Raw genomic sequence first — 27752 nt, 5'->3', positions numbered from 1 at the left:
CACTATTATACAAAGTGATTTACAGATGAGAATAATACAAGCAGAAACTAATGGTCTGAGAGCAGAAGCGATTAATCCAAGCAGCTTGGTTCAGTAACTGTAATTATTCTGGAGTTTCAAATATCTTGGACAATATTTGCCGATGACCAGTTATGATTAGTTCAAAAAGCCTGAGAGAGATACATCCAGTGGGGCTCTTCTCACTTCAAACTGATCTGACTTACACATTATAGCTGTAGAAGCTTTTGACTGAGACAGAGGCAAGCAGTGTTAATGAGGGACACCGGCTTGCCTCTCTTGACTGCTTGTCTGCACATGTTTTTCGAATGTATTTTTAGTGTTGATAAACATGGGGTGCAAATGCAATTTACCCACAGGGGATACCAATCTACTCCACTGACATTGATAAATTATCATTATTGCTATTATTATTTAGGAAGAATCATTGATTTTAATATTATAAAAGGAAAGTGCGGCTGTTCAGAAACACCCATTTGTGTCCATTTCTGGAATATAGGCCCGAGTCTGACCCAGTTATGTGCCTCTGCAAAAAAAGCTTTATTTTATGGGCCTACAGTAGGTTGCACTCTCAGAGTAACTTTGATTTTCAGTGTATTTTCATCATCTGCAAAAGGTATTATATATATATATATATATATATACAGTATATATATATATATATATATATATATATATATATATATATAATCTACTTTTTACTGTAATAACAAATCAAAACCCTGATTTGTGTGATTTTGTCGTTTTCAAGAAATGTCATTTTCATTTTCATAACTCAGAGTAACTACTTTGATTTTCAGTGTTCATCATCTGGAAAAGGTATTATATACAATATATATATAATCTACTTTTTACTGTAATAACAAATCAAAACCCTGATTTGTGTGATTTTGTCATTTTCAAGAAATAAACAATTCTAGAAATTATATGTGTAACAGGGTTGCAAGTCCAAACGGCTCTAATCGTCTTTGAAAAAATAACACTGTAAACAATTTTTTCAAGAAATTTTATTTTATTTTTTGTATTTTTTTGTATTTTTTATGAAAGCAATACGAAGAAGGCTACATTCAATAAGAAATACATTTCTTTCTTTCTTTCTTTCTTTCTTTCTTTCTTTCTTTCTTTCTTTCTTTCTTTCTTTCTTTCTTTCTTTAATGTTATTACTAGGCTTTTTTATTTTTTTACTAAATAATTATTCCACCGCGCACTAAAAGAATCGGAACCGTTAAGGTAACATAGGCTAATCGTTTTACAGATGACTCGGAACCAAGAGTCCTTGAATCGCATCACTACGCGCATGTTCCTTTAAGTGCGCAGGAACAGATCAGTGACGCTCTGCCTCTCGCGCCTGCCGCAGCCTAATGAACCTCGCCTCTTGCTGCGGACTTACAACAAAACAAAAGGCCTAGAAATCCGCGACATATGTTTAAAAACGATAGATCACCACAAACACAATGACGGAGAACACTAAAACGCATGTCATTTTGCTGTCATGTGGAAGTTTCAACCCCATCACGAAGGGACACATTCATATGTTCGGTAAGTATTTCGCCTATTCTAGAGGGAGTGGATGCGCGAGCTGATTTTTAATTCAGCGTTTGTTGTTTGAGTATGTAAAGGGGTTTATGGTGACCGTGATGATTTCATACATTGTGATGTCACGCTTGATGATCGATAATCATTAGATGTTTCTGTAATGAATTCTTATTGTCGATCGCTGTCCAAAGCGAAGGTGCTGAAATGGGCGATGGCCTCAGAACCCAGAATGATCAAATCATCTCTCAGAGCAGATGATGGGGGTGCGCAGCCGCAGGTTTAGCAAACAAATCTATGATTTATGATATTTCAACAAGTGGAATTAATCATTTATCCTACGAAGGATACTTGACATGCTAGAACGCCTATATAGGAAGATAAATAACAATCTACTCTAAATTTAACATCAAATTAAATTAATATGTAGGATACATTAAAACTCGCATGTTGTCCTGTTATGAGACTTTATAGACATACCTTCATACGTCAACCTTAAGGAAATTAGTAAGGAATTAGATTTTGATATAAATGGAAATAATTTATAGAGTTGATTTAAGACAATTTGGATTTTGATTTATGTATTTAAATGTTTGTTTTTTTATGTTAGCATCCATTTAACTTTAACAGTAATTTTAAGTCTACTTGATTTTTGTTTAGTTTTTTAGTTTTGATTTTTATTTAAGTTTCACACTGACTTTCTAGTTCAAAGTCCAAATTGGTTGAAAGTGTAGTGAACTTATCACTGCATATTGTCATTACATTTTATGTTAAAAGAAGACAGTAATTGACATAAGTTTTCAAATAAATATTGGGATGATTGTTTTACACTTTACAGTTTCATTATAAAATGTCAATAATATTTGCCTACAGGTTTGATTAGGTCAGAGGAACATCTTAAACATATTTGCATTTGTAAGTTTTGTCAATCTCAAAAGAGCATGATGGTTAAAGATTAGCTTTGTTACAATTATACCATCATACTGTATGTGACAGGAACTTGACTAAGAGTGCAATTGGGAAAAGAAGAGACACTCAGAGAGCGAGAGAGAGATTTCTACCATTGGCTTGTCCGTCTCCACATTTTAGTGTGCCAATAAACATACTAGGCAGGGAAACAACCTTAGGAGCTTTGTACTTTCCTTAATTCATTTACTGCAGCTGAGTTTCTCAGTGCATAAGCAACATGAGGAGTTCCTCCACCACCACAGTTTGATCAATACAGTTCTGCTGTTTTCCCCGGAAGCAAAAAGCTTCTGTGTCCGTGACCTAATTTTAAAGCCTCCTTCCCCTACTGCATGCTTTTGCATATATTGAGGTACAAGAATAAGAATGGGTTTATGGCTCATGCTGAGAATTGCTTCTGAATTCCTGAATAAAATACCTTGTTTCACTTTCTTATGTTTCGAAAAGAGTTCCTTTCATTTTCATCCAAGCTACACTCTTAAAAATAAAAGTTCCAAAAGGATTTTTAATAAAATAAATAAATAAATGTGTTACAGAAGTCAAATGATGTCCATGAGATAATAAGGTAATCTTTTTTGGTTTTCAGAAAAAGCCAGAGAGTACCTACACAAGACTGGACGATTCATTGTGATTGGGGGTATCATCTCACCTGTACACGATTCCTATGCCAAACCGGTAAGAGAATATTTTCAATTTAAAGTCAGTTTAGAATTGCATATTTACGCAATATCACAGGAGCAGAGTGCTATTACTTCTTTTATTGCAGATAATCACATCCGATGTTGATATTCAGACCATCATTGTGTTTGAAATTGCAGTTCAGTAAACAAAAAGTTATTGTAGATATTGAGTAACTTGCATTTTTAGATACACATTCCCCGTTCCTTGGTCTATTTTTGCTTTGTTTGCTGCTCCAAACAAACCTTGGGCCCTATCATACACTTGGTGCAATGCAGCGCCAGACTGGCGACCCAGACGCGTTTTTTGCTAGTTTCAGCCCGACGCAGTTATCATTTTCACGTCTTGCGCCACGTTGTTTAAATAGTAAATGCATTTGCGTCCATTTGTGTGCCTATGGGCGTGCTGGTCTGAAAACGAGGTGTGTTCAGGCGCATTGTTTGGTGCGTTGCTATTTTGAGGCAACAGAAATAGACTGTGCCATTGACCAACTGAAATCTATGGAAGCTTGTTTCCGCCACAAAATAAAACATTTTAAAAGATGATTGCGACTTTTATCTCACAATTGCGAGTTTACATCTCGCAATTCTGACTTTATCTCTCAGAAATGCGAGATATAAAGTCAGAATTACGTGAAATAAAGTCGCAATTGCGTGTTATAAAGTCAGAATTGCGAGATATAAAGTCAGAATTGCGTCTTATAAAGTCGCAATTGCGTCTTATAAAGTCAGAATTCTGACTTTTTTTCTCGCAATTGCGACTTTATATCACGCAATTCTGACTTTATAATACGCAATTGTGAGATATAAAGTCAGAATTGCATGCTATAAAGTCGCAATTGCGTGTTATAAAGTCAGAATTGTGAGATATAAACTATTGTGAAAAAATAAAATAAAAGAAAATCCGTCTTTTTCCCCCCCTTAGAATTGGACTTTATATCTCACAATTGTGAGTTTATATCTCACAATTCTGAGAAAAGATGTTAGAATTGCGAGATATAAACTCGCAATTATGTGTTATAAAGTCAGAATTGCGTATTATAAAGTCAGAATTGCGTGATATAAAGTTGCAATTGTGAGAAAAAAAGTCAGAATTCTGACTTTATAAGACGTAATTGCGACATTATTTCACGCAATTCTGACTTTATATCTCGCAATTCTGACTTTATAACACGCAATTGCGACTTTATTTCACGCAATTGCGACTTTATAACACGCAATTCTGACTTTATATCTCGCAATTCTGAGAAATAAAGTCCGAATTGCGAGATGTAAACTCGCAATTGTGAGATAAAAAGTCGCAATTATCTTTTAAAATGCTTTATTCTGTGGCAGAAACAAGCTTCCATAGAAATCTGGCCTAAAGTCAATGGCGAAAAATTGTTTTGTTATTTAATGAGCATGTTAGTAGCCTAATGTGTGCCTATAGGCAGGTCCACAACGCGCGTTCACTCTGCTTATTACACACACAGGGACGCCCAGCACCACACAAACTAGCCAAATATTAAAAATAAAAGGATTACGATGTAAAAGATTATTATTGTGTACATAAAGATATGGTGGAATCCGGCTTGTCTCGTAGATGGTCTGCTTGCGTGCTTTAACCTCGCACACGAGCAGATCTGTTTGCTCTCTAGAAAAAACTTAAATCGTTCCGCGTGCAAATTCTGCCATGTAAATAGAGAGTCTGCCATGGCGCGAGCGCAACTGGCTTTTAAAGGGAATGGGAAATTACACTCCCAAAACACATCAATTACTCCCCAAAGAATAGGGACAACCCTTTTAGACCATGCGCTGGGCGCACCGACCATTTTTCCCGTCGTTAAACTAGCAAAAGTGGATTTGATTTCGGACACGCCCTAAGTGCACTTACCATGAGCTTAGATCGTTAAAATAGGGCCCCTGTGTGGTTCTGAGCAAAACATGTAATGGTGTTCCTGAATGAACACTTTTTTTTTAAAATCGTTTATGAGAACTCACTAATAAAGATAGCCACTTGTTTTGTTTCTGAATGAATCAGCATTTTTGAACGAATCGGTTCAGTACTCGAGTTCACGACTCAATCATCACTCATAAGACTCACAAAGTCTTTTGATGCCGTATGTAACCTGAAAATCGAACTCACTTAAAATCCCACATAAACAGTGAAAACTCCCACTGTTTTTGCACTGTTATATCTATTATATTCCTTTAAAGTGAGGTCACATCAAATACATTTCTGGAAATTTCACAGGGAAGAAAGGTCCGTTGTCTAGCACTGCTTACATATAAGTCACTTTCAAATCAAGCAGGTGTCTTTTGGGAAAAATGGACGCATTTGCATGACAAATTGTAACCAATTGTAAAAATCTGCGTGTAGGAATTTTTCGGGAAATTCCAGATTGCGTAGATTCCTATTGAACTGCATTTTGTCTGTGAAAATGGTAAATGTGACCGCACCTTAAGGCTACATTAAATTTTATGTTCATGAATGTGAACAAAACCACATGTCTCTAGTTAAGTAGATTCCTGTTTATTTTTGTGCATATAAGGTTTTTATCTGAATCGTATGAATCAGTAGACGGGGTAAACCCAGCCTGATCTACCGGCGATTTGATTTCGCCCTGCAGCTCAGGCTGGAAACCTGTACATTTATCTCTGCTGCTTCCTTTACAAATTTGTGGGAACCAATCACAAACTGGCTTAATCCACCTGGCGCGCTATTGGCGGGTTTAATCCAATCCAATTCCAGAGCCGTTACGGCTCTGTCCAATTTCTTTTAACATCTCGATGATGCTCAATGGCTTCTTTTTAGCAAACAAATCGCTCGAGTGGGTGTACAGTAAATACCACAAATTTTCATGTTTTTTTTTGTGCATAACCTGCAAAAATCGCTCGATTCCATTGCTGCTTCTGCAAACCGCTGATCAACACGTTTGGTTACACATTTCCTGCCTGGAGTTTTTGCGTAGCTCTGCAAAGTGCTTCACCCGGATTGTTGGTCTGATTGGTTGAAGGACTATCCAATTGCATGCAGAGTCATTTGAACTATGCCCATTTATCACGCAGTAAAAAATACATAGCAGACTCCCCAGACCAATGTTCAATCTTAAAAGATTGAGCTTGGTCTGGTGATAGCCAGACTAATGAATCAGTAGAACTCAACTGGAAATGAAAATAACTTTGGCCTAGTTTTCTTCTCTCTCAGCATCAAAATATGAATAATAAATGCTATAGAAAGCAGGATTCAGTCATTCCAGCTTAAATCCGTTGTGTTGGGAGAGGCATAACGTGTGAAAGAAAAATTTTTAGGAATCATTGTGTTTTGAACCCTGATCTAAAAAAAAGGCAAATGTTTGAAAAATGGCTTTTGTGTTGATCAAATAGGTTTCCCTTTTTTGTTTTTCACAAGTTCAAAAATGTTCTTTATTGGTGGATGCTAAAGCACTCACTTCCTTGTTTTGGTTTCTTTTCTGCTTTTCTAGGGCCTTGTCTCAAGCAGACATCGTCTCACCATGTGTCAGCTGGCAGTTCAGTCGTCTGATTGGATCAGGTAACTGTCAATCAGTCAAAATGGAGCCCGGCAACACCCTCATAAGAATGCTATGCAGCACTTACATGTACTTCAGCATCCTTGAGCTATATTGATGATGGATAGCTTATATATTTAAAAATGGATTGGACATAAAATGTTTGATGGATTAATGGTCTTTTGCAGAGTGGATCCTTGGGAGAGCTACCAGGACACTTGGCAGACCACCTGCAGTGTTTTGGAGCATCACCGTGACCTAATGAAGGTTAGTCTCAATTTTGTCTTGAATGCTGTACGATTTTTACTTGTACTCAATCTAAAAGTGATCAACTGAGCTGTTCCTCTGCAGAGAGTCACAGGATGCATTCTGTCCAACGTGAACACACCATCCACAACCCCAGTGATTGGCCAGCCCCAAAATGGGACATCTCCTATTTACCAAAACACAGCAAACAAGTCTGTGGCTAGTAAGTGAGGTGACCTTTGTTTGGTGTTCTGGAGAACAGGTCCATGATTTCATGATTGACTGATGCCTCTTTTTCTCCAGTTAAGCTTTGGGGAAAGATGAGTGAAAACCTGGGCAAAATATGTTGTGTTCGTCCACACATGGATCGTTTTACCTTTGTTGGTAAGTTGGTATATTCATGTACAGAATTTAATACATAACAAATATACATAATATAAATGCAATATAACACAAATATAAATATAAAAATATTAAATATATTAAATGTACCTGTAACTGTCACTGAACAATTTAATTTTTACTCTGGCTGAAATATATTTTTTTTAACTGAATTTATTACATGACAGGCAGACTAATATTTGAATATTTGAATTTTAACATATGCTAAAATATGAAGATGATTTAAGACATTACTTTAGTATGACAGAGAATACACTGAATAGACATTACAAAAAGTCTAGAAGTCATTTCATTTTTGTCTTTTACATTTTTTTATTGCATTATTTTTTAATGCATGAAATGATCTGCCTCACACTACTTATTTAAGTTTAATGTCACCATTTCAACCTCTTCCAATTTGTGTAAATGTAAAATATAAAATGCCTTGTGGTTAAGTTCATGCAGAAATCATATAATTCCGTATAATTATTTTGAATTATTCATACGCACAGGATATGTAACAATTTTACATGACTATGGTGACTTTCAATGAATCAATCATCCTGTGACCTCTCAAGCCTTTCTGTTTTTCTGAACAGACGAAAATGCCAACCTTGGTACAGCAATGCGCTACGAGGAAATTGGTGAGACAATGTGATTTTCCTTGCCATGGTTTTGGTTTTCAAATCAGTCCTTGCTTGTCACTTTGAGTCATCGTCAGAAAATACAGAGTTTTCCCAGGGAGAGGGGAAAAAATCACTGTGTATTTCTCCTCAAGAAAATATAAATAACATCAAATAAGACAAACACAGAAAAACAGTTGTCAGAGATATAGACAAAACAGTAGACATCTTTCTATAATATAAGTCATTAAAAGTGATGGTGTTTGTCTATACTGTGCTGTGTAGTGCCTCATTCTTCCTCATGGGGAAAATGCGACTTTTTTTTATCAAAGTTGTTGTGTTTACCCCTACAGCGAAGAAAAAACATCTCATTACTGTGTCTTGTGTTTTTTTATGGTGTGATGTGTAACTGTGATTGTGGTTTGTTCAGAGTTGCGTATCCTGCTCCTCTGTGGCAGTGATCTTCTGGAATCTTTCTCTATCCCTGGCTTGTGGAACGAAAGTGATGTAAGATATGATTCTTTCTTTCTTTCTTTACACAAACATGTGTTTAACAATATATAAAATATTTTATTCTTGCTCATATTTTGTATGTTCACCTAAAATTAAGCAATATCACACTCGCGAGGGTAAGTGCCGTCTCAGGTATAGTCACAGCTTTGTTTATATTCAGACCAATGGCGCGGTTGCGATTGTGATATATCTATTATTTAATAGTTTAATAAGCAAGAAGATAATATGGAGTACTTACATTGTAGACACAATATTGACGGTTATTTATTTTGCTCCACATCTAAAAAAAAAAGCAGAATCTAAGCCCTAATTTTTCATTTTTGGTAAGAAACTTAATTCCTACCTGAACACTCACCTTATATCCAGCAAAAACAAAAAATGTCTCACTGTGTACTTTTTATGATATTTTCCTGATTTTGTAACTTCTCAGTTTGTAACTTCAATATATATATAAAATTGGGACACCTCGTATATAATAAAAAAATTCCCCACAATAAATTATACGAATGTTTGTATAATAATAATAATAATAATAATAACAAGAAGTAATAGGTATGACAAGAAGTATGAGGTGTCCATCTTCTACCCAAATATAAGACTGTAGTGAAGAGGACAAAGCCTGTTATTAAGCAAATACAGGTGTGGTCTGGTAGGAGTAAAGAGCAAGGGACTGCTTTGAGGAAACTAATTGGGACATTTTCTTTCAATCTTGTCATGATGCTGATGAGCTCACAGATACCATTACATCATATATTAAGTTTTGTGAAGACACTGTGTCTGAAACTAAAACTGTTAAAAAAATTCCCAAATAACAAGCCCTGGGTATCGAAACAGCTGAAAAGCTGTCTTAATGAAAGGAAGGTTGCCTTTTGTTCTGGTAATACAGATTTACTGTGTGAGAAAAGGAGACAGTTAAGGGGAAACATTTTTAAAGCAAAAATTTATTATAAAAATAAGATAGAGGGAAAATTCTTAACTGGTGATATAAGACAGGCTTGGGAGGGATTAAATACATTAATGGGTAGGTCTAATAAAAAGGATGATAATTGTGTAAGTAAAAGCCAAACTTTTATTAATGATTTAAATAACTTTTATGGCAGATTTGACACTGTGGAAGGTAAGACAGAATGTGATGAGATATGTAAAAGTCTCCCTGCAGAAACATCAATAGTTATTACTGAGGCCGATGTTATGGCAAGCCTTAGTAAACTAAGGCCAAATAAGACCACTGGCCCAGATGGTTTAAAAGCCTGCCTTCTTAAAGACTGTGCTCCTCAATTAAAAGGAGTTTTTGCAAGGTTGTTCCAATTACTTTTGGATACATGCATAGTGCCGAAACTATGGAAATACTCAATAATTAGGCCTGTGGCAAAAAAGCCAGTATGCTAAATGACTTCCGGCCCATTGCAATAACTTGTATATTGTGTAAAACTGAGGAGCGAGTTTTGGCTAATCATCTAACTTCGACTGTCGCCTCTAGGTTAGATTCACTTCAGTTTGCATATAAGAGTAACAGAAGTACAGATGATGCTGTACTGACACTGCTTAATACAGTTACAAAACATCTCATGCATCCCAAAGCATATGTCAGGGTTTTATTCATGGATTTTAGCTCAGCTTTTAAATCTATGAAGACACATATTCTCTTAACAAGACTGATCGATCTTGATGTTAATACAGGTTTAGTCCCCTGGATTAGAAATGTTCTTTCTTGCCATACACAGAGGGTCTGTGTTCGAGGGACTGTGTCTGATATGCTAACTTTAAGCACAGGTTGCCCACAAGGCTGTGTCCTTTCCCCTGTGCTCTTTTCTCTTTTTACTAATGAGTTTACGATTAAAGAAGAACATTTTAGATTATTCAAATACGCTGATGATATGGCCTTAGTGGGCCTATTGGACAAAACTAATTCTCTACATGATGTTGCCTATCTGGCTCACATTAAGGCCCTTGAGACCTGGTGTCACCTCAGCCAACTAGAAATTAATGTGGCAAAGACAAAATAATTAATGATATGTCCAAAAGTAGATGTGTTAATCCAGCCAATTTCACTTGTGGGTCAACAAGTTGAAATTGTGGAGAATTTTAAATATCTTGGCTCAATTCTAGATTCACACGTGAGCTTTGTTGATAATTCAGACTACATTTAAAAAAAAATGTTTGCAACGTTTATTTCTTCTTAGACAACTTAGTGGCCTTGGAGTTAGTCAGCATATTTTAGAACTTGTGTACAAATCTATAGTAGAGAGTGCACTAACTTTTCATCTCACAGCCTGGTATGATCATTTAAACTGCAGATCTAAGAACAAACTTGCCAGAATTGTGTCAATGGCAAGCAAAATAGTTGGCAGACAACAGAAGCCATTAGTACAGCTCTATGCTGAAAGGGCAAAGAAGGCGGCGAGGACTATTCTTGCTGATAGTTCTCATCCTCTCTTCAGTCAATTTGAGCCCCTGAAATCAGGTAGACGCTACAGAATCCCTCTAGCAAATAAATGTTTTATTCCAAATGCTGTTAAAATTCTCAACTCTGCAAGTGACTGATAATCCAAATGATCATGGCATGAAATGTGATTATTTATCTATTTATTTAAATTTTTAATTTTCATGTAATGTGAATCTGTCTGTTTTATGTCTCTGTTTCTCATAACTGCTTGTATACTTATTCTAATGGCTGGTGAGCCAAAGACAATTTTCCACCTCGGTGGACAATAAAGATATATTACTATTACTATTACTAAGTATAACGTGATAAACATTAAATGTTGATGCAAGTAATGGATTAAGAAATTTAAAGTCAACATAAAACTTCACATTACTTGTTTTAGAATAACACGCATTGATGAATTTTACACAGTAAGACCTAGAACATGTATTAAGAAAGTTAATAGTATCAGTTTTGAATTCTCAAGGCACTAACATTCAAACTATTGTTAATACAAATCGAGATATGTGTTGTTAAACTGAACTAAATATCAGATTATTATATTCTTCTAGATGGAAGTGATTGTGGGAGATTTTGGGATAGTGGTGGTTCCTCGAGATGGAGTCGATACAGAAAGGATAATGAACCATTCTTCTGTGCTCCGAAAGCATAAGGTATTAGCACCAAGATATTTGCTTTCCTTTGGTATCATCATAGACTAACATTTTTACAGCTAGTTTTACTACATAGTCAAAGCAGGGGATTTAGAGCATATTTGTTTTGTGACTGTTAAACGGCTTTGGTTTTCCTCTCACAGGATAATATAATCGTGGTAAAGGATGAGGTCGACCACCCGATGTCAGTCGTCAGTTCCACCAAGAGCAGGTGTGTGTTCTTGCTGTCTCCGCGTCATTCATCTGTCCGTTCTGTACCGTAAAGGCCCGTTTACACCAAGGGCGATAATGATATATAAAAGAACAGCAGAGTCCTCACCACAACTATAATGATAACAGCACAGAGAAACAATATCGTTGCAGTCACTTTCAGAACGATTTTTTTCCACCTAGTGAATGATAAAAACATTTACAGCCAATCAAATTCCATCCTGCTTTGAAGAGCTCGAGCATTTAAAGCGACAGACGACAAAACTACAGCACATGCTTAATAAACAGAAATATATTGTCTGCCGGTGTGGGCGCTAAAATATTTAGCATTATCGTTTTTGGTGAAAATGAGCCTTAAAGGGATACTCCACTTTTTTTGGAAATAGGCTCATTTTACAACTCCCCCAGAGTTAAACAGTTGAGTTTTACCGTTTTCGAATCCATTCAGCCGATCTCCGGGTCTTCATCATATCATTACGCCTGCTGGACTCATGGTACGGCAGCAAAGTTTCTTGATTATCACGCAGGAATGAGAGTATAGTTCCTAGCCATATCAGCCTAGAAAATCGCAACTTTTCATTTTCCGTCGGTCTTAGTACACGATGTAACTACAGAAGAGTCAAGTTTTAAATAGGAAAAATATCGAAACTCTTTGGTCATTTTTTTGAGAGAGATGCTAATGGTCCTGTCCGATTCAATGATCTTTGCTAAGCTATGCTAAAAGTGGTACCGCCAGACCCGGAGATCGGCTGAATGGATTCGAAAACGGTAAGACTCTGGGGGAGTTGTAAAATGAGCATATTTCCAAAAAAAGTGGAGTATCCCTTTAATAATAAGATAAAGATATACCGGTAGGTTTAAATTGCTCTAAATTTGAAAGAATAAATTTAAAGAACATACCTGCAGCATGCACTCAGAACAATATCATCTGTTTTCAGTAAAAAAAAGGAACACTTCTTATGCTTTGGTTGTTTATTTACACAACAACAGCTTTTTGAGGGCCTGAAACGCAAACTTTTTGAAAACCATACCTTTATTGTCTCCGTTTAAACTACATGAATGCGAATTTGTGAAAACAGTGACGCATGCGTAATACGTGTTCAGTCGATAGGTGCGTAGTGTTTCTTTACAAAGTGACATCGCCAACTACTGGCTTGACATGCATAATACAGCATTTTTAATCGTTTTCGCATACCCGTGTAAATGGGGATCGTTTTGACAACGTTGTCGTCCGTAGGCTACTCGAAAAATGCAAAGGAAAACCTTTTCCGTTTTAGTACATCGTTGTCATTTAAACGCACCCTTAGTGTGAATGGGCCTTAACCCTCTGCTTTTCTCCTTACTAGACTGGCTCTTCAGCACGGTGACGGTCATGTGGTGGATTACCTGAGCCAGCCAGTCATCGACTACATCCTGCAGAGTCAGCTCTACATCAATGCTTCTGGATAGTGTGGGGAAGTCCACTTCTGAACCCGTCAGTCATCCCTGTCTGTCTCTCTGTGTGTAATCTAGAGTATAATCCTCCTGTGCTACCACTGCTTTTCCATGTAGAGGAGCATTAATCTGTCCTCCCCTCTTACTCGTGTCTCATTGGGATGTACAGCACTGTGCCTGAGGGATCTGCTCCACCAATCAGCTTTAAGGGACTGGGTGGGCTTAGGTGCCCAATAGGAGGAAGAGGAGAGAGCCTCGCCGCCACTATGACAGAAAGAGTTTGATTTAATGAAATAAACCATTGCCTGCTATAATGTCGGCCTTTGCTGTTGATTTGATATTCTCTGTTCTTGTAGGTGCATGCCTAAGGGTTTTCTTTCAGCGCATGAGTGTTTAAACTACCACGTAGACCATAGTCTGTGGTTACAGTGTTAACTGTGCTTAGACTCATCTCATCTCTAAATACATTTTCTACTCATCAATCAACTGTATGTACAGAAAACATCTGTCTCATATACTGTATTATGCCTCAATGTTTTGTCTTCAATGTGCATTCATGTATACGTGGAGTATTTGGTTGCACATTAAAGAATGCAATTTCATTTACTTTGCTTTTGTGCACATTTACTTCTCACACAGCTCCAAATGCTCGACATTTACATGCTGACATGCCACAGATGTGATCTTTAGTCACTGCCTCTGCATCAAACCATTCGTTTCAGCCAAGATTCCTTTCACTTTTTGCTTGTTTTGTGAAGAGACCACACTGACACCATTTGAGAGCTTTTTCATGTTAGACAAGGGCATAAAGTAATTCTATGCTTTTAAAAACTCCTCTATTTGATTGTTGGAACATCTTTTAAATGATTTGAGCTAACATGAAATGTCAATCAACTGCACATCTAACACCTTTATAAATGAATCAAAGTGTATTTGATGAGAAGAATAACAGATTCAGCGAATTATGTGTATATTGCATAGTTCATTTTGATAGGCTTTGCAAGTTTACACAAGGCTCTGGCTTTATGATATGAAGACTTCAATATATTACTGTGATTACTGTTTTTTATATGATATATGATTTCAGCACAAACAAATACGTAGGTGAAATATGATGTTTAATTTTGATGACTTTAACCAGAGACTATCATAAATGAAATTGGAAGCCAGAATGTTAATCTTCAGAAATATGAAAACGTAACATTATAAAATATTCCTTGTGTAACCAACTCATACCCAGAGTTAACTAGGTTTACTGTACCTAATATGCTGTTAGATATGTACACTATCACAGACATTGAAGGAGAAATATAACACCCCCCATCCCCCATCTGATTTTTTGAACGGATTATACTTCTCTAATATACAAAAACAATTGTTAAACACACATTGATACCTCACTGTTTGTATCAGTACAATTTCATGATTTTATTTCCATTTTTTGCTTAGCAGTCACCATAGTAACTGGTGTATTAGGAATCACTAGAAGACTCAATGTAGAAGATTAGGAAATACACCACAAATAATATATTTTTTCACGGTTTTGGCATGCTGCATTCTTCTGTACCTCTACAATCCTCACTGCTTCCTTGCATTCGTCATGCCTTCATTCAAACTCGTGATCAACAAGAGTAGATATTGTTGATGATATTGTTTGTTTCTTCTTGTATTTTAATTGCCCTCATGCTTTTTAATTGATTATAGAGATTCAGGCTATTAAAATCTCCTTGTATACATATTAAACACCATTTAAGATTATAGGGTTCTGTTTTTAAGATGCTAAAACTGCAGAACTTAATTTTAGATCTTCAATATTATACTTTTTTTTAAATTAGTGGTCTGTGGTGAAAAGCATGTATATGTGTGTCAGCGTAATGTCATATATGAATATATTTTTATTTTATAGTGGCTATTCGATTAGCATTCAACCACTGAAAAAGTATGCTGCCATGACAATAACTCGTGTCCTTGATGAATACTGAATTTAATAAAACAAAACAGAAATCAAAAGAATCCAATTTGTTATGTTGTGCATTTCTTTCACATTTGAATGTATTTTTCACTATATCCAGAAACAGATGGAGAAGCAACTGGGTGTTGCTTCTCAAGAACAATTAGTTTCAGATATGGTATATATTTATCTATTAATTACCCAAATGTAAATATCTTTGGCATCATTTAAAACTTCACAGTAAAACATTTTTTAAAAAATTAAAAAAAATAAACTGAAAAAATAAATACTAAAAAAATCTCACAAACAGTACAAAATCATGTTATATGCAACAAACACTCTTTAGTTGAAAAGTAGCATCAGTAAGTTCATAGATTAAACTATGTAACATTGGGATTTGGCCCTGCAGTAACCCAAAGCCTTTACGGCCTTTCAATAGGTGGTATGTTGTAACAGCCATTTGGAATGCTTTTACGGATCTCCTCTAAGTTGGCAATGTCAGCCAGGATGGTGTCGATGTCATTGATCATGCCTGACATGCTGGCTCTCTGCTGGGCTTCCTTCTCCTCCAGCTCCCTGAGTCTGGGCCTCAGCTCTTTGTCCACGCGGCTGCGGCTTTTAGCGATGGCGTTCTCTAGGTCGTTCACTCGTTTGTCGTCGACTGTCCCAGGAGTTCCTGGAAAGCAATATTATATTTATAGTGAATCCTTACTCATCGCTGGAGATTGGAATTAAGATCATGTTATGAAAATATATTCTGCCTCCAACATGTCATTATCCAGTTTGATAATTATCTTTTCCCATACTTGACTGCATATTTTGCATGTAGTGAATTACTATTATAACTCACCCAGTGAGCTCATAATATCAGTGATTGTCTTTAAAGTATCACTAACAGCATCCCTGGCATTCTTTGCGTTTCCAAGTGCGCCAGTAGACTCCATGACAGCCTGATTTCACAAACAAAGGAAAGAAAATTTAGCATGCATCTCCAAAGTAAATATGATTTCAAATAGTTTTATGTAAGCAGACATTCTTACATTCTTCGCTTGATTAATCTGTGCTTTAGCCTTGTTTTTCTCTTCATTCAATCTGTCCCTAGTTAAAGATGCTTCTATATTCAGTCCATCCACGTCCTCTTTAAGTTTGGTTGCAGCTTTCAAAATATCGGAAGAAGGCGGAAGAGAATCGGACATTCCCTGTGGAGACATACAAGCATCCTGTGAGCTTTCTGTATACAATTCAAAAGGCCCACTCAACTCGGGTCATTTAGTAAACTTGTGACAGACACTGTGAGAAACTGAACTGGTCTCTCTGTGAAATTTACATAATAATGGCATTGGCACAAATATTGTTTTTAGAAATGAATTAGGTGAACACTCAAGATAACAGGTCGCCATACCTCCAGTTTGGTTGCAGTGCTTGTAAGAGAGTTAATAGTATCCTGAGCATCTCTGTAGTGAGGAGCCATTGCATCCAAAATGTCCTGAGTCTTGGTGTTGTCAGCTATGGCCTTCTGGATGGTGTCATTGATAGCAGGCAGTTTTGCAATGGCAGCATCGGCAAGATCCTTATTATCACCAAACTGTTCATCAAAATCTGACAAAAGAGACATTGAAGGTAAATTGTGTTGGATAGTTTAAATGATGGCAGAACATTATCTGGAGATATATACACTACTGCTCAAAAGTTCAGGGAGGTAAGACTTTTTTTTTAAAGAAATGAATACTTTTATTCAGCCAAGGATGCATTAAATTGATCAAATGTGGCAGTAGACATTTATTATGTTACAAAAGATGTCTATTTCAAATAAATGCTGTTCTTTTTAACTTCCTATTCATCAAAGAAACCTGAAAAAAAGTCATGGTTTTCACAAAAATATTAAGCAACACAACTGTTTTTAACACTGATAATAATAAGAAATGTTTCTTGAGCACCATATAAGAAGGATTATGTGACAAAGACTAATGTTGCTTACCATCACAGTAACAGTTATTTTAAATTGTAATATTTCACAATATTCCTTGTTTTTGCTGTATTTTAAATCAAATAAATGCAACCTTGGTGAGCATTTCAAAAACATTAAAAATCTTGCAGACCACAAACTTCTGAACGGTAATGTGTATATGATATTTAATAGCTTAAAATCCATTGTTCATCCGCACCTTTGAGCGTCTCTAGTGTCTTTTCCAGACTATCTTTGTTGTTGGCAAAGATTTCCAGAGATTTATTTTTGACTGCTTCAGCGGCGTTTGCCCTGGCAAGAAGTTTGTCTTGAACCTTAAATCAAATAAAAACATTAGTCAAGTTTCCTGTTGACCCAGGAAATGCACTAAAGGTCAATGTTGTTGCAAATTCTTGGTTAAATATCATCAACATAAAATCAAGCTCATTTTCACTCATCACATTCTTACACATCTTTCACATATTTTTCAGTGGTTTCTGAGCATCTACAGTATCGGGAAGGTTTAACAGAGGATCTTGTTTACCTGTTGGAAAGTCTTGGCCTTATTGAACAGATCAGTTGTCTCTTTCTGTTCATTGAGCACATACTGCTGAAAGTCCTGGTATTGTGATAGATTCCCCTCCACCATACCCTTCAGATTGTCAAACATGGAAACCACACCAGCAATGTCCTTCTGCAGAAACAGGAAGGTTTTGACTAACAACTTCCAGAAACGCAACAACATTTTCAGAGGAACCTGGTTTAAATTTCTTACTCTGTGATAATTTAGAGGTATATATATATATATATATATAACTTTCTTTCTTTCACTGTTGTAGTAGTTCATTCTGTTTTATGAGTATTTTTTTAATGTTGAATGTGAGCTAAGGGAAATGTCGTATGCTTTCATTGTAGTAACGTTATTATTATTAATTATTATTTTTAATTGTGTACTACACATTGTTAATTTTATATAGTGTATTTTTTTAGTCTCCAGTAACACCAGCAAATGGTTTCTGGAAAATAATCGGGTTGCGAACAAAGACTTGAGGCTCCTGTATTCCCCTATTTTTACTCAAATCTCTCTTCTACACACATAAATATTGAATATTGAATCACTACCGTCAGAGGCTTTGGAAGTTTCTTCTCCAGGTCAGATAACTGTTTCAGAGCGTTCTGAGCTACTCCGCTCTCCTTTCCAGCTGTATCAGTTAGTTTAGTGGCCTTATTCTCCATGTCAAGCACTTTGGTTACATCTGCTTCATACCTGAGAACAACATCATTAGAAAGTAAGCTCAGTCTTTACCTCTGCACAATGAAGGTAGAACAGTTCTGTACTGAGGAGAGAATTATCTTGTTTAACAATGTTTCTCATTCAAAAGTTGAGCTATGAGCAACTTACTGTCGTTTGAGGTCCTTGACCTTGTCTTTGACCTTATTTTCTCGGTTGATGACACCTCGGATGAGATCTAGGGCTTTCTCAGATTCGGTTAGAGAATTGGCTGCAATGGTCTCCACCGTCACTGCCTCACCTTGATGCCTGGAAAGGAAAACACCAGTCAGTTTTACACATAATTAATGCACAACATATACGCAGATAAGCAAGTGAAGTGGAAGTCTATTCAATGGTTAAATGCATTTTTTATTATTCTCAAGTGAAACAAATGCAAAATGCAGTAAAGCAACTAAATAATGCATAGTTATGATAACAAAATAAATTGGCTTATCAGCTTTTAATCTTTTGTTGTTGATGTGCTTATGCAGCAGGTCCAATCAAACTCTGAATTTTAATATATTTCAGTGTTTGATTTATGAGTAAGTCTGAGTCTGATTTATGAGTATACGTTTATTTTAAGTCTGGAGCTAAAACAGTTCAGAACCACATTTTAATGTGTAACTGTGAAAACTATTAAAGTCTTTGTTGGCTAAGCAAGTGTCTTATTAGTGCACATGTAGTTATGGGTCACAACATGTTGTGCTGTTTCACTGTTTGCAGCATTTGAGAAAAACACATGACATACTGCTCAGCAAGATCAGCAGCTCTCTGAACCAAATCAGACAAGGTGTCAGCACCTGGCACCCCATCACCTGAGGGTAACTCCTGAAATAGACATATTACAAAAATACTGAGAATTTTCAAAACAACCATAGTTATACTTTTACTAACCCTCTATGTGATAGTTAAGCTAGAGATCACCTTTCAACAACCGGCTGAAAACCAAATGCTAAAAATACACCATATATTATATTAATATAATACCACCCATAAAAATATAATAATTAAATACTCACAGCCTGCTGGATGTCCCGTTTGGCCTGTTGCAGTTTTAACCTGATTTCACTGATGAGGTTACGGATTTCTGAAACTTCCGTTCTGTACTGCTGATCCTTGTTTCTGATCCCATCCACTGTTGTCAACAAAGCCTCCATGTTTCTGTCCTCTCTCAGCTGGGATTGGCTAATGCTCGCCAGTTTATCCTGAAGCTGTTTCTCTGTACCTATTTGGTATTAAAAAAAAGTTGTCAAACTAAAACAACGAACTAACTAGAAAAAAATGAATTAATCAAAACAAATGAAGGATTTTTGTACTTGTGAGTTCATTTGCTCTGATTTCCAGGTTTTGCACCATGACTTCTGCGGCCCTAATAGCCCGTTCCATCTGAGCATCGTTGACTGGAGCATCATCACCTCCAATTCCTTTAAATAAATCCTCCATTTCCTGCAGCTGTCGTGCATAAACCTCTATCTGAATTAAAACACAAAGACCAACATTTATCTACCATAAATATTGTCAACATTAAACTTAATACCTCTATTTTAGCAACTGCGCAGGGAATGGATCCAACGCTAAATGTCATCATTTAATGTTTTTTAATCATTTTTAGCCTTGAGTGGGCTTTTTTCCTCTTGTTATATAGGTTTGGTAAATGCACCACAGTTAACAGCATTGAGATTGTGTATGAGATCAGTCTTGATTGTGTGTGCTGGTCCCTGGGCAAACAGCACATTTAATTCCACCCACACAGTCAGTGTTCAAGATCGGCAGCAGAGCAACATACCGTTATATCACTCCAGATAATAAACAATCATCAAACCCAGCAGGATTCTCTCATCTTTTCTTTCACACAGCGTAGAGTGTAAAGTGCTTATTTTGACATGATAGCACAAATTAAATGATCTAATTTTCTCATGGTTAAATCGCACACTCACTCACACGCACACACACACACACACACACACACACACACACACACACACACACACACACACACACACACACACACACACACACACACACACACACACACACACACATGCATACATATGGATTAGTAATTTAAGTAATTATTATTTAGCAAGGACACATTAAATTGTTTAAAAGTGACAGCAAAGAGAAATTTATAATAACAAAAGGTTTCTATTTCAAAACAATGTTGTTCTTTTGAATTTTCTATTAATCAAAGAATCCTGAAAAAAATGACCACGGTTTCCACTAAAATATTAAGCAGCACAACTGTTTTCAACATTGATAATAATAATAATAATAATAAATGTTTCAAATCAGTATTTTAAAAAGATTTCTGAAGGATCACATGACACTGAAGACTAATGAGTAATGATGCTGAAAATTCAGCTTTGACACACAGGAATAAATTACATTTTAAAATAGATTAAAATATATTTATTTTTTTATGTAATAATATTTCACAATGTTCCTGTTTTTACAGTATTTTTGATCAAATAATTGTTTTTAGTTCTGCAATGTCTTACCTTGCTCTTGACTGGGTTAAAGCAGGATGGACATGTTGATTTCTCACACTTGAGTCCATCGTAACCTTCCTTACACTTGCACTGGCCTTTATCGCTGCATGAACTCGACACAGAGCCCAGACGATTGCAGTTGCAGGCTTCAGTGAGAAAAGAAAGCAAAATTGAGGTGACTTTGTGGTTTTTGGATTTTGTATTTCACTTTACTGGTATTGTATGCAGCATTATATTTATGCTTGTGAGAGTCAAGGTATTTTTCTGTACCCTGACATGGGTCTGTGGGGTAACTGTGGTGGTATCCATCTTCACAGTTCTCACACTTGGGGCCGGTGCTGTGGTCCAGGCACTTCCGACACTCCCCTGTTCGGCGGTCACAGTTGCCGATGGCGTTCTGGTCCACATGGCCATAACACTGGCAGAGCTGGCACTGTTTGGGAGGGCCATACTCTCCCAGGGGGTCTCCATAAAAACCGTCATCACATATTTCGCAACGAGAGCCTTTAAAAACATGACAAACAGAAATAATTAGATTCAAACTGTTTTTTATAGTTCCTCACTAAATCTAGTGCATGACTACAGTAGACTTGCAGTATAGTGCATGACTCATATGGATTACTTTTACGCTACGTTTATAGTGCTTTTTGACATACTTTCATTATATTGAAAAGAGAAGCCAGAAGGAAATTTTTTTTTTGATTTTTGGGTGTACATTCCCTTTAAGAACCTTTAAGTTTCCCTGTGTTCCTCACCTGTAGTCCCCCGTGGACAGCGGGCACACATCACATCCTGGGTTCCTGGAATAACATAACAAGCCTCCCCCTCGGGACAAGGACACTTCTGGCAGGAGTTGGACTGTTGGCGGTTGACATAATAACCTTTAGGGCACATCTGCAGATTTGGTATCTCATCAGCCGAGTAACAGCCTCCTGTAAACATAACAAATCCACTTTTCTCAGCACAGGTTTCTTCTTTTTAATAACTGAAACACAAACACGCATTAACCATTGAAATAACAAACCTGTTTCTGGATCACACGTTCCACCCTGACAGGAGCAGGGATCACAGGGGCTTCGGGGGCCTTGACCAGGTAAACGCCTCCTGTATCCAGTGGCACAGCGCTCACAAAACAGTCCATCATAACCAGCAGGGCATCTGCACTTTTCTACCCAGACTGCAGGGGTGCCGGTACCCAGTTTAGCTGACACCAGAGAGACATCATCCAGGTAACCACGTCCTGTTGTGAAACCAGACACACAATTATTTTATTCTGCATTAACGTTCTGTGTGCATGTTTAAAACAGTTTATGCATGTACATAATTGGATTGGAGAGATTAAACACTCACCATTTTCACCAAATGTTCCTCTGATTTTAATGGCCGTAAGATTGCTCAGAAGTGTTTGAAATTCCATGGATGAGAGCTGCGGTTTCCATTTGCTTCCAGGCTGTTCGTCCAGTCTGTCAAATATGGTAACAATTATTATCAGTGTTACCAATTCTGGATGATAATGATATTAAATTTCATATAGATAATACTTTTCATGTTATGGCTGCTAACTAATAAATTGCAGATATTAAAATTCTATACTCTTTTGTCAAATAAAAAAGGTAAAATATATTCTTTTAAATGTTACATGTGAAATGAATTTAGGTATTACAACGTTACAATGAACAGTATGAAAAAATGGAAATTAATTTTGAGATTTGCTAAATATTACATTTAAGTGTTATTAAATGTATTACTGTTTTTAATGATTAACATGAGTGTTAGATGACGAAAAAGATAATCAATATAAAAACAAGGGAAATGAGCATGCACTTACTAATCATCATAGTAAATATTAATATTCTACGAACATTAAGCAGCACAAATGTTTCATTTGATAACAGATAATAATAAGAAATGTTTCTTGAGCACCACATCAGCATATTAGAATGATTTCTGAAGGATCATGTTTCAAGGATCAAGTGACAAGACTGGCTGCTTACATTTTAAAATATATTAAAAATTTTGATCACATAAATACAGCCTTGATGAGCGTAAGAGAAAAATATTGAAAACAATCCAACAGATTACAATCTTTTGAACAGTAGTGCATTTACAATATTGAACAAAAACAAAACGATCAAACCCTCTCTAAAATTGGCCAATAACTGATATGGTACCCATATATAATGCATCCCTAAACAAAATCTATAGTCTTAAATAGTAGCAGGGACCAGGGCAGGGTAAAAACCACTCACATTACCTTAGAAAACATAAAGATCTAGTTATTACTGATGATGTTACTCACTTGAATGTGTAGGTGATTTTCTTTCCACAGGGCACCACAGTTCTCAAGTCTCCTAGTGAAGCAGACACCTTAAGACCTGCTCCTTCCAGCATGACATCAGAGACGGAAGGACGACGGACGCCTCTGTCCAGACGCAGAGAGAAGGTGAGTGTCTGACCGTAGCTCAATGCCTTATTCCCCAGGTAAGATGCTATATTAAACACAGAAGCACAGGAGTCAAGGAAATGACAATGCATCAATGATAATTACTGATATTGCCAATAATTAATAATAAAAAAAAAAAAAGTAATATCATACCGGGAGCAAACAGATAAACAGGAAAGATCTCTTTAGAGATAACCTCAAGGTCTTTGTGAGTGGGAGACCACCTGAATTGCACTTGTGAGGAGCTCACACCTTGACCAGTGGCAGCCCGCCAGCCCTCAGGTCCTGTGAGACGAGACAAATGAAATGAACAAAGACAACTAAAACCAAATGTGATTTACTACAACCGGAGGTTACACATCAAGCTCACCATTTTCAAAAGTTGAAGAGATGTTGTGAATGGAATATCCCTCAGCTGAAGAGCACACACTTGAATGGCCATTGCAAAAGCAGGGCAGACACTCCTTTGTGTTATATGTAAGACGGCCATTGTTACGTGACCGACAGCTTGGCCTGAAGGAGAAGATCATTCATTAAACCAAACAAACCTGCATATTAATAGTCAGATAGCTGTCAGAGATGTACGGCTCATTATTCTCACCTCAAAGGCTTACATCCATTGGGAGTCACTTGAGAGCCATCATCACAGCGATCACACTTGTCTCCATAAATTCCCTGTTTACACACACACCGGCCCTCATTGTTGCAGAACGGTCCTTGAGAACCTGAACAGAACAAAGCATAGATGCATTTTGAACAACTAAACTACACTTAAACACTTACGGCACTTAAGCCACAATTAAAAATGTATACCTAACCATATTTGCATTATATAACAAAATATCAAAAACAAGTAGGCTAGCAATTATTTAAAAAAAATTTAGAACATGCACACTTTTCTTTTTCTTTTCTTTTTTAATTAATTTTCTATATGCAGCATCAAATTATTTCACAAGATGAAGAAAACAATCAATAGCTTTTGAAAACATTTTAAAAGATAGTTCATCCCAAAAACTAGAATTCTTTCCGGTATGACTTGGACCACAACAGGAGAGTAAATAAATGTTCAGCTCACCTGCAGTGTTGCAGTTGCAAGGCTCACAGTTGTCTCCTGCCCTCTGGTGGTGGTATCCTTCCTTACAGTTTTCACAGTGCCGCCCTTCTGTGTTTCTCTGGCAGTTTAGACAGTACAGTCCTAGATGATCCGCTCTGCAGTGCTGAGCTTTACCATTACACGAACAAGTAGTGGAGGCTGCAAGACAACATGCCAAGATGAGTTACGATGTGTCAATAACTTTTCCCTGTTCAAAGAAGGGCTCATATCAGGGGTGATTCTAGGATTTCAATATTAGGGGGGCTATATATATAGGGGGGCTCCTATACAATCTCTGAATATTGAATTCATTTCTAATCATTTTAAATAACCAGCTAATATTCATAAATATTCATTAAGAATATAGACCAACTTTATATTACTGTAATTGTCCAGATTGGCAATATGTGGGTAAAATATTTGTTTAAACATTATTTTTCAACACATAGTTTTAAACACTTTTTTTTTTTTTTTTTTTACTCTACATTTGTGCAGTAAAATTCACTTTAAAGAAGATCTACATTTCTCATTTTCATTCAGGGAGATAACATGAAAAAAGTGTCATGCTTTAAGTTTAGTGGAGGATTTCTGTCACCTGGTGGAAACACACACTTTTAACATGAAAATGACATGAAATTACCACTAAAACCAGTAGATGGCAGCAGAGGACCACTCATTAGCTAATTTGCCATTTCCACTCCCTTTTATAGTTCTTTTCATGTGTTTTGCTTTTGGATTTATTATAAAAATGAATATCATAATAAATTGTAGCTATTTTATTGCACTAAAGTATGAATTATAGCAAAAGTAGGAAAAGTCACAAAGTCTCATACCATTTAGATGAAAGGAATTTAAACAAACAAACAAATAAATAAATAAGTAGCCCAGGTTTTACAGTGGATGGGAAACTACAGTGGATGCTCTTGAATTGCTCCCGCATCATATTATGTAAACTGCATTTATGATAAAGAACTACACAGATGCAGATATCATAACAATTTATCAATAAATGCACACGTTGTACTCTCCTTCTGATGCTGGCGCTGCGCCCCTATAAAGATATGCCCAACTTTCTGTGGTTTTCATCTGCTGAATAACTTTTTACAGTCTTTGAAAAGAAAGCATCACATTGCTAGTTAACTGGCGCCAGTCAAGTTTTTAGTGGTATTGCTGTGAGCATGGGAAAGTAACATCTAAAGACCGTCTTATACCTATAAAACAGTGCCACCAATGCAGTAAATAACACCCCGCCCTAAGGTTTATTCACTCTCTAGGATATTACATAGACAATTACTCAAATCCACAAACCATAAGCTACCAGAGCATACAATGACAAAACCACAAATGTCTGAGGATCAACAAGCATCTGAAAGACACACCGGACCTCCAGGGTGGACATCTTTTAAAGGGAAAGAGAAATGCCCTCAGCTGTGTAAGCACATTAGATCATGTAGGATTACCTGCAATAAAACAGCTTCTATGTTCAGCCAGGCCAACACACAGATGATAATAGATGTTAGATAATAGACTGGCTTTGAGGGTAGGGCAAGCTCGCTCTTGTAGGTAATTTATCACAACGGTATAATACGGTAATATCAAGTCAGCATGAACCAAACGTCATCCACTCAGACCAGACATTCCATTCCTTCTAATGTGGAACATCAGGGTTCCTTCACAGGTGAGCAACACAGGTAGGCAGCAACAACAGCAAAACCTAACCGTAAGACAAGGGTCATCCTAGGACATGTTCAAAAATAAACAGTGGACCCTTTGCACAGAATGATGTTACAATTTTATATATTTTCATAACAGCCTATACTTTGTGTTATATAACATAGGCATTAAATTAAAATAGTTAGCACTGCTGCAAGGGTGTTAATAGGGCTGAGGGAGTGACTGCAATTAATTTTGAGATGTTACTCTCTTTTGACCATAATTCCCCTCTATATATTTTGTTCCTCTTTTGGAAAGTAATGGAAACGCTATCATGGATTTTCTTTCGCTATTGGAGCAAATGGGAATGCAAAAATTGTATTTGCTGTAGTCTCCTGAATTTACCCAAACATGACGAGTTTCGCTTCTGAGCGCCATGGAAATGTGAAAAGGGCCCATAATAACAATGCGAGTTGTTAATATTTATGGGGTCGTTCTCACAGAAAAGCAGAGCTCATGGGCGAGATGCTGACTAAGCAGCTGGACAAGTGCAAATGTATCGAATGTTTATAAAGAAATACAATTAAAGCAGCGCAATGGAACGCAAAACAATGGACTTTTTTTCCAACATTTTTGTTTAGAATTGAATCACCATTTGTATCGCCTTTTAGCCTAGTCCTATAACCTATTGTTGTAATATACTGGCATAATTTGTTACATCTAAATAAAGCCTAGTCCTGTAACAAAACAAGAAAATAAAAGAAAAAAAATAGGTCATAAGCATAGACTGTAAAAACAACAACAACAAAAAAAACATAGGTCATAAGTCATAGACACTGACTGCATTAATAATAATTAGCCTATATAATTTACATTTTTAAAGAACAGTTTTTAAAATATTTTATGACCAGAACACAGCTTGGCATTACATGCCGTCTATTTTTACATTCATAATACAAATTTAAACTCATACGAGTTTAAAATCACATATATAGCCTTTATGAAAAGTATTGTATGGTCATAGGCTGTTGTTATATGATAGGTATATGAGGCAGGCCTATTATCTCTCTAGCCTGTATGTTTATTGTTTGCTTATATTATAATCAAGAGTAGCAGGCCAAGGTATAAAGTGAGACACTTTCTGATCACTGTCACTGCTGTTGTATAGAGTCTAGACGATGCCAGATAGCCTACCCCTCAATAATACAATATCATTTTGCATGGTTAATATATGAAAATTTTATTTAAGAAATGTTAAATACAAAACCTTACTTTAGTTGTCCCATTTGGACACCTTATTAAAGCTTAATAGACTGGAATTTATTCTGCGATCTGTGATTACTGTCATAAAAAGTCATGCCCACAAATCTGATTTTCAGCAATAGGTCTACCTAATTAAAACAGGTCTACAGCAAATTAATTATTTTATGTAGTTACCACTTGTCAACACACTAATGTAGAAGAAAAAAAAAGGAAAAAAAAATGAACAGACAGGCAAAAGAAACTTCACTTACATTGAACTGTCCCGTTAACTGGATACCAGATGCAAGCTAGGCACAGAAAGATCCAACTGCTCTTCATTTTCCACATCCAAGAACCGAGATTTAACGGCACGTTGTCTCTTTTATAGTGTCAGGTCGATATTAAGGCTTTGACGGTCCTCAGCGGAGACGGACACCTAACGGTTGTGCCAGCT

The 27752-nt window shown here is 36.4% G+C and overlaps 2 protein-coding genes across 2 annotated transcripts; one reads left to right on the top strand and one right to left on the bottom strand.

Moving 5' to 3' along the window:
- Window positions 1-1340: 1340 nt before the first annotated feature.
- On the top strand, window positions 1341-13815 carry nmnat2 (nicotinamide nucleotide adenylyltransferase 2). Its single transcript, XM_082172817.1, has 11 exons — window positions 1341-1557; window positions 3104-3192; window positions 6659-6726; window positions 6892-6970; window positions 7055-7172; window positions 7253-7333; window positions 7930-7974; window positions 8384-8460; window positions 11464-11565; window positions 11709-11776; window positions 13122-13815. Exons 1-11 carry the CDS (start codon window positions 1473-1475, stop codon window positions 13222-13224), a joined length of 915 nt encoding a protein of 304 aa, XP_082028943.1. The 5' UTR covers window positions 1341-1472; the 3' UTR covers window positions 13225-13815.
- A 1361-nt stretch (window positions 13816-15176) lies between these two features.
- On the bottom strand, window positions 15177-27752 carry lamc2 (laminin, gamma 2). Its single transcript, XM_082172816.1, has 22 exons — window positions 27571-27752; window positions 24386-24562; window positions 23912-24035; window positions 23681-23823; window positions 23464-23595; window positions 23167-23356; window positions 22218-22330; window positions 21892-22107; window positions 21623-21799; window positions 21138-21371; window positions 20877-21013; window positions 19695-19851; window positions 19398-19603; window positions 19127-19206; window positions 18508-18645; window positions 18228-18372; window positions 17650-17799; window positions 17326-17440; window positions 16563-16759; window positions 16201-16359; window positions 16011-16110; window positions 15177-15836 (listed from the first exon to the last, which is right to left on the bottom strand). Exons 1-22 carry the CDS (start codon window positions 27644-27646, stop codon window positions 15583-15585), a joined length of 3420 nt encoding a protein of 1139 aa, XP_082028942.1. The 5' UTR covers window positions 27647-27752; the 3' UTR covers window positions 15177-15582.

The sequence above is a fragment of the Leuciscus leuciscus genome (assembly GCF_965113295.1).
Source record: "Leuciscus leuciscus genome assembly, chromosome: 6".
Classification (NCBI taxonomy): Eukaryota; Metazoa; Chordata; class Actinopteri; order Cypriniformes; family Leuciscidae; genus Leuciscus; species Leuciscus leuciscus.
This window is presented reverse-complemented; position numbering and strand designations above follow the sequence as displayed.

What these genes read in the sequence shown, in the direction of transcription:
- nmnat2 (XM_082172817.1), top strand. Translation starts at nt 1,473, where the DNA reads ATGACGGAGAACACTAAAACGCATGTCATTTTGCTGTCATGTGGAAGT. An exon ending in ACGATTCCTATGCCAAACCG is followed by an intron (nt 3,193 to 6,658) that starts GTAAGAGAATAT and finishes CTGCTTTTCTAG; the next exon opens with GGCCTTGTCTCAAGCAGACA. An exon ending in GCTTGTGGAACGAAAGTGAT is followed by an intron (nt 8,461 to 11,463) that starts GTAAGATATGAT and finishes ATATTCTTCTAG; the next exon opens with ATGGAAGTGATTGTGGGAGA.
- lamc2 (XM_082172816.1), bottom strand. Translation starts at nt 27,646, where the DNA reads ATGTGGAAAATGAAGAGCAGTTGGATCTTTCTGTGCCTAGCTTGCATC. An exon ending in CTCTTCAACTTTTGAAAATG is followed by an intron (nt 23,596 to 23,680) that starts GTGAGCTTGATG and finishes CTCGTCTCACAG; the next exon opens with GACCTGAGGGCTGGCGGGCT. An exon ending in AACGGGACATCCAGCAGGCT is followed by an intron (nt 19,207 to 19,397) that starts GTGAGTATTTAA and finishes TGTCTATTTCAG; the next exon opens with GAGTTACCCTCAGGTGATGG.